The sequence below is a fragment of the Penicilliopsis zonata genome, assembly GCF_001890105.1.
Source record: "Penicilliopsis zonata CBS 506.65 unplaced genomic scaffold ASPZOscaffold_10, whole genome shotgun sequence".
Lineage (NCBI taxonomy): Eukaryota > Fungi > Ascomycota > Eurotiomycetes > Eurotiales > Aspergillaceae > Penicilliopsis > Penicilliopsis zonata.
The window spans coordinates 114,217-126,419 of NW_019208919.1; the positions used below are offsets into that span (position 1 = coordinate 114,217).

Sequence of the window (12,203 nt, forward strand, 5' to 3'; positions counted from 1 at the left end):
TAAGCCTTGGTAATAGTATCAAGTTATATATAAGACAGCTTTCTTTTGTTCTGTCTCTGCTGTCTTATCAAACAACTGCTGGCGAGTCTCTGACCACCATATCAAAGGGTTGACATTTTGGAAGACAAGTTTATGCTCTCAATATGATAGAAAAAATAGACAATCAAAAGGGAAAGGGGAAAGAATAAATAATAATAATTCTGCTAGATGCTCATTTGGTTGCATAAAGCAGAAAAGTGGTTGATTGCTGTCTATAGTGAATATAAATATCATTTATTACCACAACGCTCTATTGTAGGGAATATAAAAAGGCCCTTTCCCCTATATTGCGGTTATAGGGAACTCCTTGTTCAAGATTCAGTAGAAAAGTGTCATTGACATATTGGAAAACGATTATACTTAAGAAAGAGTAGATCTGATATATATATCTTCGGGTATTTTCTACCTATATGGTCCCTTTTAGCTATTGATAATTTACATCTGGATAGTCAATTATATCAACTATCCCAAGAAGCACACTGTATTGATATTTCCTCTATTGAAGTACTGTTTCTTCCCAATAGGTTGAGTACCGACAAAGCATGTTATCTGTATGACCCTTCTAGAATCGTTGATCTGCTTATGTATCCCCAATAGTCAATAATAATTCCTGTCGTCAATTATTTACTTTTATCTAAGAATCATATATACTCAAATCGCTAGCCCTTATTGCCCCTCTTGCCTCCACGCTTCTGCCGCTCCTGATGAGCTTTCAGCACTGCCCGCGTCTCCACAAGACTCCTCTTGCCCTTGCTCTTGGCTTTGCCCAGAGTCATCAGGAAGTTCTTCCGGCGGGCCTTCTCCTTGTTGGTTGTGCTCTTGCCCTCGGACTCCTTCTTCAACTTGCGCCTGGCCGTGGTGCTCTTGTGATCGGAACGGTCCAGCTTGCCTTCCTTGGCGTGAGCGATTCGCTCTTCGCGGGTGGCCTTGCCGGCAGATAGGGAGGCCAGGCCTTCAATCTCCGCTGCCGTCAGAGGGTCATCGATGTGCCGAGCGGAATTGCTCTGGGCGGTGCGGCGGGTTTTGGAGCCGGGGAGAAGAGCGTTCACCGACGCCTCTGCCCGGAGCTCGGCCAGCTTGGCGAGATCCGCGGGGGTCAGAATGCGAGTGGTTGCAAGAGTGCTGAGCTTCTTCTCTTGAGCCTGTGCATCTTCTTCTTCATCTCCCTGCTGCTGCTTCTCATCACTGTCGCCTTGTTTGGCCTTCTTCGCAGGCGGCTTGCCACCTTCATCTTCTGAATCGCTCAGCTCGATTTCACCTTCACTTTGGACATCGATCCAGCCACCGGAATCATCACTGTCCTCGTCATCTTCCACATTCCAAGCGTTCCAGTCGGCCTCTTCATCTTCTTCCTCATCGTCTTCAGCATCTGAAGCAAGGCCCTTTTCAAGCCTCCTCTTCCGTCGCTCCTCTTCCTTCCATTTCTCCAGGAGCTCCAGGCCCTCAATCTCGCCAGCTTCCTGCTCACCAAACCGCTTGGCTTTCTGCTCACCGGACCGCAGACCCATCGATGCCTCCTTGCCTCGGTCACGTCTCTTGAGCATCTCCGCACCGACGTCCCGGTACAGACTGAGAAGACCCTTGGCAGCCATCATCACACCCTTGTCCTTGCTCTTCTTGTACATGACAAGATCCTGCAGCAGAGTTTCATTCATAGCAAGCGGCTGACGCACACAGATCTCTCGGATGGCATTCAGACCCGCAGAGGCAACCTCTGCGGCCGATGCCTCGGAGACAAACTCATTGGCAATCTTCTGGACAAGAGGCTCCAGCACATCTGGGGGAACAAGGTCATGCGAAGCCTGTGCGAGGGAGGCGAGGAACGAAGTCACCGAAGGTTGGCGCGGGGTCAAGTATTTCTGAAAGTAAGAGTAGAGCGACATGATGTGTAGCTTGTGCAAGCCCACAAGACGAGACACGAGCTGGAGAACCAGCAACTTCTGTTCCAGGTTCAACTTGGACTTGCTGCTCTGCAGATGCTTGGAAAACAAGGCATCAGCAAACCCCTGGGGATCATGCAGCAGATGCAACGCCGAGAAGTTCAACGGGGCCGGGTTGTGCTTCTTGCGCTCCTTCCTCTTGACTGTTGCGAGGGCCTTTTCCACGGCGCGCGACTTTTTCTTGGTCTTCTTGTTGATGCCGACTACATGTCGTATCCGCGCCACGTCAATGGCCTCTTCGTCGCTGCTTTCATCTTCCGCATCCTGTCTTTCCTGGTCACCGCCGAGGAAGAACCGAACGCCACCGACGATGACCTTCTCGTTTTCTGACAAGCTTGCCTCCTTCATCACTTCGACGGCCTTGGCTTCTGTCCAGATCTGGCGCTTCCACAGTTCTCTCGTCAGCTTGACAGCCCATAGCCCCTTCGACGAGGTACGGTCCGACGTAACCAGATTGAAGAGAACAGTCTGCATTGTCCGATTCAACTTGTGGTTCGTAGCCTTGGAGTTTGACGAGCGAAGGTCCGATAGGATCTTTTGGAAAAGCAGTGCTCGGAGGGTTTTGCTAGGCGTAGAAATCAAGATGGGGAAAAGTGTTTGTAAAAGCCTGTGAAACCAGACCAGGCCGTCAGCTCACCCTCGAATGAAATAAAAAAAGAAGAAGAAAAACTTCATATCATACGTTGCAGAGTCCAACAGATCCTTCTTCCTCAGCAGCATCAGACTGCCCACGATCTTCTCCCGTAGTTCAGACTCCAGCACAAGGTGATGTTGCGTGAGCATGTCAATCAGCTGTTGCGGAAACTCCTTGACAATCTCAGGATAACACTCGGCCACATGGGCAATGAAGTCAATCAGATCGCGCAGCGAGATAATGCCCGTATCTGTGGCCGACGAGGGCGCCGCCATGAAGATTTCTCGGTGACTCTCATACTGGAAATGCTGAGCGCGAAAGTCTTCAACGTAAGATCTGCGCAAAAAAAAAAAAAAATTAGACACAGAACATCAATCATAAATGATTAAGGATATATATATATATTCAAGCACATATTTATTTCCTCTCTTTTCTCCGGTCTGTACTCACTTTGGATCTCTCCGGATCTTATGCTGAAGATTCGGCCTGGACGAATGTAAAAATCGAATGTCAGCCCCCCCTGCTCAATCCAAGTCGGCACGCGAAAACCGGATCACACTCACAAATCAGCCTCGACCTTTTCTAGCGCGCCTAACTTCCGCTTCACCATTGTGCTGTAATTAGCAAAGCAACAGTGGGAGACAGGGTGTGAGGAAGCGGTGGTGGTTGTGGTTCTGGCCCTTAGCTCCAATGGAACTTTTTTTTTCAGGCACTCACTCAGTATCGATAAGCGGAATCCAGGCCAGCCACACTGAGAGACAAATTTATACCATGTCGATTGGTATTATTATTATTATTATTATTATGATGATGATTTTAAAGCTTACTTTGTTGCTACAAACTACGTAGATACAATGTTCAAGGATGAACAGAAAGAAAATAATTTTTAAAGCCGACTAGAAGGCCGAAGTTTTCATGATCGCATCTCAACTACTGGAGAAAGAAAAGGCCGTCCGGTTTCACTTGTTTTTCGATGGAACTGTCTTTTTTTTCCCCTGCTGCTTCCGTGACTGTCTTTTTTGTAAAATATGTACAGTCGCGCAGATAGAAGTATGCGAACCGACTGAAACCCTGATGAACCCCCCGTCCACTCCGATGGAAACGTCAAAACGGGAATAAACGGAGAATCGCGCCAAACAATATCCCCTTTACCGGTTGCTCTTGGCAACACGCTCAAGCTCGTCCTTCTTCTTGATGGCGTAGGAGTTGGAGCTGCCCTTGGCGGCGTTGATCAGCTCCTCAGCAAGGCACTCAGCAATGCTCTTGATGTTGCGGAAAGCAGCCTCACGGGCACCGACGGTCAGGAGAGCGATGGACTGGTTGACACGGCGGAGAGGGGAGACATCGACGGCCTGGCGACGGACGGTACCGGCGGAACCGATACGGGTGCTGTCTTCACGGGGACCGCAGTTGACAATGGCGTCAACGGCAACCTGGAGAGGGTTCTGGTCGGTCATGATGTGGATCTATCAAGACGGGAAAAAAGTCATCAGTCTAATGTTCTTTGCTTTCTTTTCTTTTTCTTCTTTCCCAAGTGGTGCGGCTTCGGGGTAAACGTACGATCTCGAAGGCGTGGGCAACAATGCGGACAGCCATGAGCTTCTTGCCGTTGTTGCGGCCGTTCATCATGAGCGAGTTGGTCAGGCGCTCGATGATGGGGCACTGAGCCTTGCGGAAACGCTTGGCGGCATAACGACCGGCAGAGTGGGAGATGTAGACAGGGGAGCGGATCTGAATGTAGTCGCTATAGAAGAAAAGCATTCGAGTCAGTGAATCTGGTCTCTATGATCTTTTTGCTCTCTTTTTCTCTCTCTTTCTTTGTCGTCACCGCTGTCTCAATACAAAACGCGCTCATTTTGAAATATTCCCCTTTCCCTCCTCCTTCCCTCAAAAGCTCGTCTCCTTCGACACTGGCGCACAATAATCCCTTTCTCTGACGACAAAAAAAGAGATCGCAAGGATATTTTGGGAGAAAAATCACATACGTCAGGGAGATATCTCTGATCTCGACGTCCTCGTAGCTCCACTTGTTGAAGAGCTTGACGGTGCCCATCTCTGCAAGAACATCCTTCGGGAGAACCTGGTAGGCTCCGGACGCGACCTCGACTTCCCCGTTGTCGGACATGTTGACGCCGTATGCACCTGTGGTCGAGGGAAGGGATTCGAAAAGGTGACGGGACGGTGTCGTGGGTGATCGTTGAGCGTCGACGATTAGCGTTCGGTCAACTGAAATGTTTGCCCTGTGCTACCGGAAAATCGAGGTGTGGCTCGCTTAGCGGTTGTGGGTGGGTTAGGGCAGAGCACCCCACCAATCCTAGCAGCTTAGTCATGTGATTCCACTTCGGTGCCATTTAGGGTTAGCTCGACTCTCCACAGCCGGCTGCTGAAGATGGATTTCATGCCAGCACCCTGATACCAGGTCAAAAGAGTGATATAAGTGTCTCATTCCAAACACTCCCCAAGTGACAGTTGAGGAAACCCCGGATGAATAGTAGACTCACCTTCAGTCTTAATTAGGAGCTTATATGATTAAATTTTGACCACTTTAAAGGCTTTTACTACTGCTAAATCCCCTCTTACTACTATCCATAGTAAAGGTCAAGAAATAACCTTATGCAGTAGCAAACAGTGAGAAATAGGTATCTTACCACTCAGAGGAAAGACGAGGTATTTCTAATATGAACCAGGTAGGTAGGAAGGTAGCTTCCCAGATGGCTAAACAACGGACTGGTATTTACTGTTTGATTTCTTAGGCATATAATCTCCCTCATCGGACGACGGCCCTTGTAATCTTTCTAGCCTCCCTGTACCGTTGATATCTTCAATATACGCCATCCAATTGACCATGTTCTTGAGATGATTGATACTTTGGTTAGTTACGACGAAGGAGATATCTCGGATATATATACTTCGAACAGGCGGGGCTTCTGCTGTGCACACGTAGGTTGACGCTGTTCTCACAGTAGCCATGACAGCCTACATTGTTGAATTGACCAAGACTGTTTTTCTTCTTGTACATACCTCAAAGTAACGAAATAATATCAGTGTAATACCATTTTAACCGTCTTGTCCACTCTGTTGTCGCCGAGCCGTCATGTTCTGCGCGTGCGGGGCGTTTGACCGGCCCTACCGGCCTAGTCGTACTCTGTCAACTAAGCAGGTGACGTTGTGGCGGGCAGAGGGAGGAGCGAAATTGAAGTTCCCAAGGGGGCTGCTGTACCACCAGATCAACAACGCTTCGCTCTAGCAGCCTTCCTCTCCTCGCGGGTCATTACTTTCGAGGAGGCTCTGCAATGCCTGCATCCTCCGGTCCGAGTTCTACTGTGTACATTTTTGAATGAAAGCCCCGCTGAGCTCGTGCGAGTGACCGAATCGTCAGCATGGCGGAAGAGATACCCGAGCTGCAAGCCGCCCTGCGAGAGCTGGATCTGGAGTTGGAGGTACGTGAGGTTGATGATCGGGCAATGCTCTGTTGACCTGTATTCGAGGCACCTAGCTGACATTGGTCGCCGTCACAGGAGGGTGATATCACGCAGAAAGGGTAAGCACCCACTGGATGCTATTCGAGCTGTGGCGCAGAAAGACCTGGAATATGCTACGGGAAAAGACAGATATGTTAACAGGAGTAATGTTTGAAAGAACTAATATCTGTGCTATAGATACCAGAAGCGTCGTACTCTCCTCCTATCGCAATTTCTGGATGCAAGCCCAGCTCTTGAGGTCAATGCCGGAGGTCCATCCGCCACAACACCGGATCACGCACAGAATACTGCTCCGCCTACAATTCTCAGCATTCGGCCCCCGACAGCGGAATCTGCAGATGCCAATCAGCCCTTTGACATCGGAAATCGTATCTCGCAGGGTAACCAATCTCTAGGAAGCGACGAATGGACAGCCGGAGATGAGCAGATGCACCTGCATGACCCTCGTGGGTCGGTATATGACAACCATGGAATGCTGCAACCGATGGATCGGATGCCATCATCGGCCTCGTACGACTCTCTGTTCCTGCCAAAGACGAACACAGTATCCCCGCTGCCTCAAGAGGACTCAAGAACGGCTACATTACTCAGCCAGAATTATGCCTTCAATCCCGGTGCTCACCATGAGTACATGGATGAGACACCGACAGCGGAGTACAATACATCACTCGGTGCGGCAACACGGCAATCAACAATGCTCGAGTCGCAACAAGGGTATTTTTCGGATTTTGCAGGGCAACAGAACGAAGATTATAGAGATAGTTACGGAGGAGGCTTTCATCGGTATTCCCAATCGGATACGTTCTCTCCTACAGCGAACATCCCTCCGCCGTTTATTCCCGCTTCCGACTTCCCTCACGGGGCAGCGCTTGGTCACTTGCTTCCCCTAGAGCCGCGGGATATAGCATTTCCGGTAAATGACCCCCATGACCAGAATATCGCCATGTCAAATTTTGACAATATCCCTGCCGTTCTCCGGCACCGCGCACGAACACATCCGAAGCAGCCGGCATACTGGGTTCTCGATCAGAAGGGCAAGGAGATTGCGTCCATTACCTGGGAGAAACTGCACAGCAGAGCGGAGAAGGTTGCACAGGTGATTCGCGACAAGAGCAACCTGTACCGTGGAGACCGTGTTGCCCTGATATATCGAGATGCCGAAATCATTGAGTTTGCAGTCGCTCTAATGGGCTGTTTTATCGCCGGTGTTGTCTCTGTCCCAATAAACAGCCTAGAGGACTACCAGAGCCTGAACCTAGTTCTCACCTCCACTCAAGCGCATCTCGCTTTGACAACCGAGAACAACCTGAAGAATTTCCAGCGAGATATCACTGCTCAAAAACTGAACTGGCCTAGAGGCGTCGAGTGGTGGAAAACAAATGAATTCGGCAGCTATCATCCCAAGAAGAAAGACGATATTCCGCCGCTTGTGGTCCCGGATCTTGCTTATATCGAGTTCTCAAGGGCACCAACCGGTGATCTTCGGGGTGTGGTTATGAGCCACCGGACAATTATGCACCAAATGGCTTGCCTCGGGGCTATTGTCGCGGCTGTTCCCGGTGGCTCTGGTACCCGGAAATCGCAAGTCCCTGTAAGAACAGGCCACGGAGAGACAATTATCAGTTACCTTGATCCAAGGCAAGGAATCGGTATGATTCTGGGAGTCTTGCTCACCGTTTATGGAGGTCACACGACGGTCTGGCTTGAGGATCGAGCCGTCGAAACTCCCGGTCTCTACGCTCACCTGGTCACAAAATATAGAGCCACCCTCATGGCCGCTGATTACCCGGGTCTCAAGATGGCAGCCTACAATTATCAAAAGGATCCCATGGCTACTCGACACTACAAGAAGAACTCGGAGCCTAATTTCGCAAGTGTCAAACTTTGCCTAATCGATTGCCTGACTGTCGACCCTGAATTCCACGAAATCCTGGCTGACAGATGGCTAAGGCCAATGAGAAATCCCAGAGCAAGGGAGATCGTTGCTCCGATGCTTTGTTTGCCTGAGCATGGTGGGATGGTGATCAGTGTGCGTGACTGGTTAGGTGGAGAAGAACGGATGGGTTGCACTTTGACCCATGAGATGGGTCCCGCCAAGCGAGTAGATGATAAGAAGGATGAAATAAAGTCTGAGAAGCCAGAGGGTAACAGCGGTTTTGGAAGCAGTTTGCTGGGTGGCGGCTCGCCTGCTCCGGCGCCCAAGGAGCATTCGAATAATGAATTAGGGGAGGCCCTGCTCGATAAGGAGGCCTTGAAGATGAATGAAGTCGTTGTTCTGGCCATGGGCGAAGATGCAAGGAAATACGCTGGCTCCATCTCGAAGACTGTTCGTGTCGGGTCCTTTGGCTACCCTATCCCGGATGCCACTCTTGCGGTTGTCGACCCCGAGACAAATCTGCTATGCAATCCGAACGTGGTTGGCGAGATCTGGATTGACTCACCCTCTCTTTCTGGTGGTTTCTGGGCGTTGCCAAAACACACAGAAACCATCTTCCATGCCAGACCCTACAAATTCGAAGACGGTAATCCAACCCCTGTTCTAGTCGAGCCCGAGTTCTTGCGCACCGGGCTTCTCGGCTGTGTGATCGAGGGCAAGATCTTCGTGCTCGGGCTGTACGAGGATCGCCTACGTCAGAAAGTTGAATGGGTCGAACATGGACAAGAGATTGTCGAACATCGGTACTTCTTTGTTCAGCATCTGGTTGTCAGTATCCTGAAGAATGTTCCAAAGGTCCACGACTGCACTGCATTTGATGTCTTCGTGAATGACGAACATCTACCCATCGTAGTGCTTGAGTCGTATGCTGCTTCGACAGCTCCGACCACTTCAGGTGGGCCTCCGCGGCAGCTGGACTCGGCACTTCTTGAATCTTTGGCAGAAAGATGTATGGAAGTCCTATACCAAGAGCATCATGTCCGCGTTTATTGTGTCCTCATCACTGCCCCAAGCACTCTTCCTCGTGTCACCAAGAACGGAAGACAAGAGATAGGCAACATGCTATGTCGGCGAGACTTTGACGCTGGCACGCTACCTTGCGTCCATGTCAAATTCGGTGTGGAAAGAGCGGTCATGAATCTCCCAGTTGGGGTTGATCCTGTTGGGGGTATCTGGTCTCACACGGCTTCGTTGGCAAGACAGGAGATGCTCGCCTTCCAAGACAAGCAATATTCCGGCGTCGACTACCGGGATGTTGTCATGGATGACCGCACATCGACCCCACTCAATAATTTTGCGACCATCGTGGATCTGTTCCAGTGGCGTGTCTCCAGGCAGGCCGAGGAGCTGGCATACTGCTCAATTGACGGGCGTGGGAAAGAAGGGAAAGGCATTACCTGGAAAAAATTCGACCTGAAGGTGTCTGCGGTTGCCACCTACCTGAAGAACAAAGTCAAAGTCCGCCCCGGGGACCACGTGGCGCTAATGTACACCCATTCGGAGGAGTATGTGTTCGCTGTCCATGCCTGTCTTTGCCTCGGAGTCGTCGTTGTTCCCATTGCGCCAATTGATCAGAACCGCCTCTCAGAAGACGCGCCTGCTTTTCTCCACGTTTTGAGCGATTTCAAAGTGAGAGCTATCATTGTCAACAATGAAGTTGACCATGTCTTGAGACAAAAGGTGGTTGCTCAACATATCAAACAATCCGCTCAGGTGCTCCGCATCGCCGTCCCGGTCATCTACAACACCACAAAGCCGCCAAAGCAATCCCACGGCTGTCGCGACCTTGGTTATGTTGTCAAGGACACATGGCTGCATGCCAACCACCCAGCACTTATTTGGACATACTGGACTCCAGATCAGAGGAGAATATCGGTCCAGATCGGCCATGATACAATCATGGGCATGTGCAAGGTGCAGAAAGAAACGTGTCAGATGAGCAGCATGAGACCAGTCCTTGGAAGCGTGCGAAGCACTCTTAGCCTCGGCTTTCTTCATACCTGCCTAATGGGAATTTATGTTGGTAAGTGTGAAACAAAAACGAGTTGCAATTCCGAGCGAAAAAAACAAGACTGACCGTGTTCGATAGGTGCTCCAACATATCTGGTGTCTCCAGTTGACTTTGCGCAAAATCCAATGTCACTGTTCGTCACTCTTTCTCGGTACAAGATTAAGGATACGTACGCCACCGGGCAAATGCTGGACTATGCCATGAGTACCATGGCTGGAAAGGGGTTTCAACTGCAAGAATTGAAGAACCTGATGATATCTGCGGAAGGAAGGCCACGCGTGGATATGTGTAAGTCAAATATCATATCTTTGTCATCCGCTCTGACCTAATGTCTTTTACTGGGCTACAGACCAGAAAGTGCGCCTCCACTTCGCTTCAGCTGGCCTAGACCGGACTGCGATCAATATCGTGTACTCTCACGTACTCAACCCTATGATTGTCACGAGATCGTACATGTGCATCGAGCCAATCGAGTTATGGCTTGACCTTCGTGCCCTGCGTCGTGGACTCATCGTTCCTGTCGATCCGGATATTGATCCTACTGCTCTCCTGGTCCAGGACTCTGGCATGGTACCTGTCAACACCCAGATAGCCATCGTGAACCCGGAAACGTGTACTTTATCACACGTCGGGGAGTACGGCGAAATCTGGGTCCAGTCGGATGCTTGTGCCAAGGCGTTTTACGGATCCCGGCAAGAATTTGACATGGAACGATTCAACGGCCGGGTCGTCGATGGAGACCCCAGCGTGCCTTATGTTCGTACTGGAGACTTGGGATTCCTCCACACAGTCACCAGGCCTATTGGTCCTGGGGGTCAACCCGTCGAAATGCAGGTGCTTTTCGTTCTAGGAGGCATTGGTGAGACGTTTGAAGTCAACGGGCTGAACCATTTCCCCATGGACATTGAAGTTTCAGTGGAGAAGTGTCATCGGAATATTGTCAACGGAGGATGGTAAGTTCATCCGATTTGTGGTTATGTTCATTAACTAACAAGAATTTTTTCTTTTCAGTGCTGTCTTCCAAGCCGGCGGCTTGATTGTCGTGGTGGTCGAAGTGACAAGGAAAGCGTACCTGGCGTCTCTCGTACCCGTGATTGTCGATGCCATTCTCAGTGAACACCAGGTTGTCGCTGATATCGTGGCATTTGTCTCCCATGGCGACTTCCCTCGCTCTCGCCTGGGCGAGAAGCAACGCGGTAAAGTCCTCGCCTCTTGGGTGACGAGAAAGTTGCGGACATTAGCGCAGTTTAGCATCCGCGACTCCGATGGTGGCATGGCGCAATTCGCAGACATGTCGCGGAACCGAAGCAGCCGGAGCTCGAAACCAGGCAGTATCATGGACAACAGTCTCCGCCGGTCGACGCTCGTGCCGGAATCTGATTTTACTGTGGCTTCCCGCTCTCCTGCGCCAGTACCGGAGAACGCTGCCGAAGCTCACCCAGGGTCATACCTGGGACGGCGCGATTCTAGTAACCCGCTCTCTGTTTCAGATGGTGCCACGCCTTCGCTTTCCGGTGCTGGAAGCCAGCAGCGTCGGTCATCGTTCATGACAAGTGGAATGCCCGCCGGCCCACTCGGACCCCCGGTCATCGGGGTCACTCCCGACCTCGATTTCAACTTTGATGACTATACCGAAATCGCAGACCTCACGCAACCGGAGAGCCCGCACTACTCAGCCGGCTACCCTACTAGAGGGGATTCACTCTCTATGAGAGCCGGTCAGACGTTACGTGGTGCTGTCGACTCTGTTGGGGGATCACAGGATACAGGGTCACGACCTAGCACGGGCGAAGAGATAATCAAGGACTGGCCTCGGGAAGCACTGATGTATCAATCTGCACTGGGGGCCGACAATGCTTACGCCGAGCAGACGCGGGCTCCGAGCGGTAGCAGGTGAGCGGAAGAAGGGACGTATGCCAGATGGGTATCCAATCTATCTATTTTTCTTCTTTTTGGTCTTTTTTTGAACATGTGCCTGGCTGTTACGATTTATGAGACGCAAATGCTTCCATGTCTAAGCCCCTGGTTGTTGTACATACCTTTACCCCCCCATACATTGAGCCATTTCTCTAGTTATCAAGCCATGTATATACGTGTGTATGTATTGAGTCTACGTAGGTATTCAGCCCATAGCAAGTACTTTGAGTCTGCTGAGACAGTT

At 50.5% G+C, this 12,203-nt stretch overlaps 3 protein-coding genes across 3 annotated transcripts; 1 reads left to right on the plus strand and 2 right to left on the minus strand.

Moving 5' to 3' along the window:
• Positions 1 to 626: 626 nt before the first annotated feature.
• Positions 627 to 3,273, minus strand: ASPZODRAFT_133426 (hypothetical protein). The gene is made up of 4 exons (XM_022723270.1): positions 3,177 to 3,273; positions 3,064 to 3,099; positions 2,662 to 2,949; positions 627 to 2,586 (listed from the first exon to the last, which is right to left on the minus strand). Exons 1-4 carry the CDS (start codon positions 3,221 to 3,223, stop codon positions 699 to 701), a joined length of 2,259 nt encoding a protein of 752 aa, XP_022580094.1. The 5' UTR covers positions 3,224 to 3,273; the 3' UTR covers positions 627 to 698.
• Positions 3,274 to 3,561: 288 nt separating this feature from the next.
• Positions 3,562 to 4,778, minus strand: ASPZODRAFT_133427 (hypothetical protein). The gene is made up of 3 exons (XM_022723271.1): positions 4,599 to 4,778; positions 4,174 to 4,357; positions 3,562 to 4,079 (listed from the first exon to the last, which is right to left on the minus strand). Exons 1-3 carry the CDS (start codon positions 4,736 to 4,738, stop codon positions 3,762 to 3,764), a joined length of 642 nt encoding a protein of 213 aa, XP_022580095.1. The 5' UTR covers positions 4,739 to 4,778; the 3' UTR covers positions 3,562 to 3,761.
• A 1,006-nt stretch (positions 4,779 to 5,784) lies between these two features.
• ASPZODRAFT_133429 (hypothetical protein) lies at positions 5,785 to 12,093 on the plus strand. Its single transcript, XM_022723272.1, has 6 exons — positions 5,785 to 6,053; positions 6,132 to 6,154; positions 6,273 to 10,054; positions 10,121 to 10,330; positions 10,392 to 10,995; positions 11,054 to 12,093. The coding sequence occupies exons 1-6, from the start codon at positions 5,994 to 5,996 to the stop codon at positions 11,937 to 11,939; spliced, it is 5,565 nt and encodes a 1,854-aa protein (XP_022580096.1). The 5' UTR covers positions 5,785 to 5,993; the 3' UTR covers positions 11,940 to 12,093.
• The last annotated feature ends 110 nt before the right edge of the window (positions 12,094 to 12,203 follow it).

Bases quoted from the DNA above. Each gene is read 5' to 3' on its own strand.
- ASPZODRAFT_133426 (XM_022723270.1), bottom strand. From the start codon at position 3,223: ATGGTGAAGCGGAAGTTAGGCGCGCTAGAAAAGGTCGAGGCTGATTT. The intron at 3,100-3,176 runs GTGAGTGTGATC...ACATTCGTCCAG, and splicing joins GAAAAGGTCGAGGCTGATTT to GCCGAATCTTCAGCATAAGA. The intron at 2,587-2,661 runs GTATGATATGAA...CTGGTTTCACAG, and splicing joins GATCTGTTGGACTCTGCAAC to GCTTTTACAAACACTTTTCC.
- ASPZODRAFT_133427 (XM_022723271.1), bottom strand. From the start codon at position 4,738: ATGTCCGACAACGGGGAAGTCGAGGTCGCGTCCGGAGCCTACCAGGTT. The intron at 4,358-4,598 runs GTATGTGATTTT...TTTCTTCTATAG, and splicing joins ATCAGAGATATCTCCCTGAC to CGACTACATTCAGATCCGCT. The intron at 4,080-4,173 runs GTACGTTTACCC...CCGTCTTGATAG, and splicing joins TTGCCCACGCCTTCGAGATC to ATCCACATCATGACCGACCA.
- ASPZODRAFT_133429 (XM_022723272.1), top strand. From the start codon at position 5,994: ATGGCGGAAGAGATACCCGAGCTGCAAGCCGCCCTGCGAGAGCTGGAT. The intron at 6,054-6,131 runs GTACGTGAGGTT...TCGCCGTCACAG, and splicing joins AGCTGGATCTGGAGTTGGAG to GAGGGTGATATCACGCAGAA. The intron at 10,055-10,120 runs GTAAGTGTGAAA...CGTGTTCGATAG, and splicing joins CCTAATGGGAATTTATGTTG to GTGCTCCAACATATCTGGTG.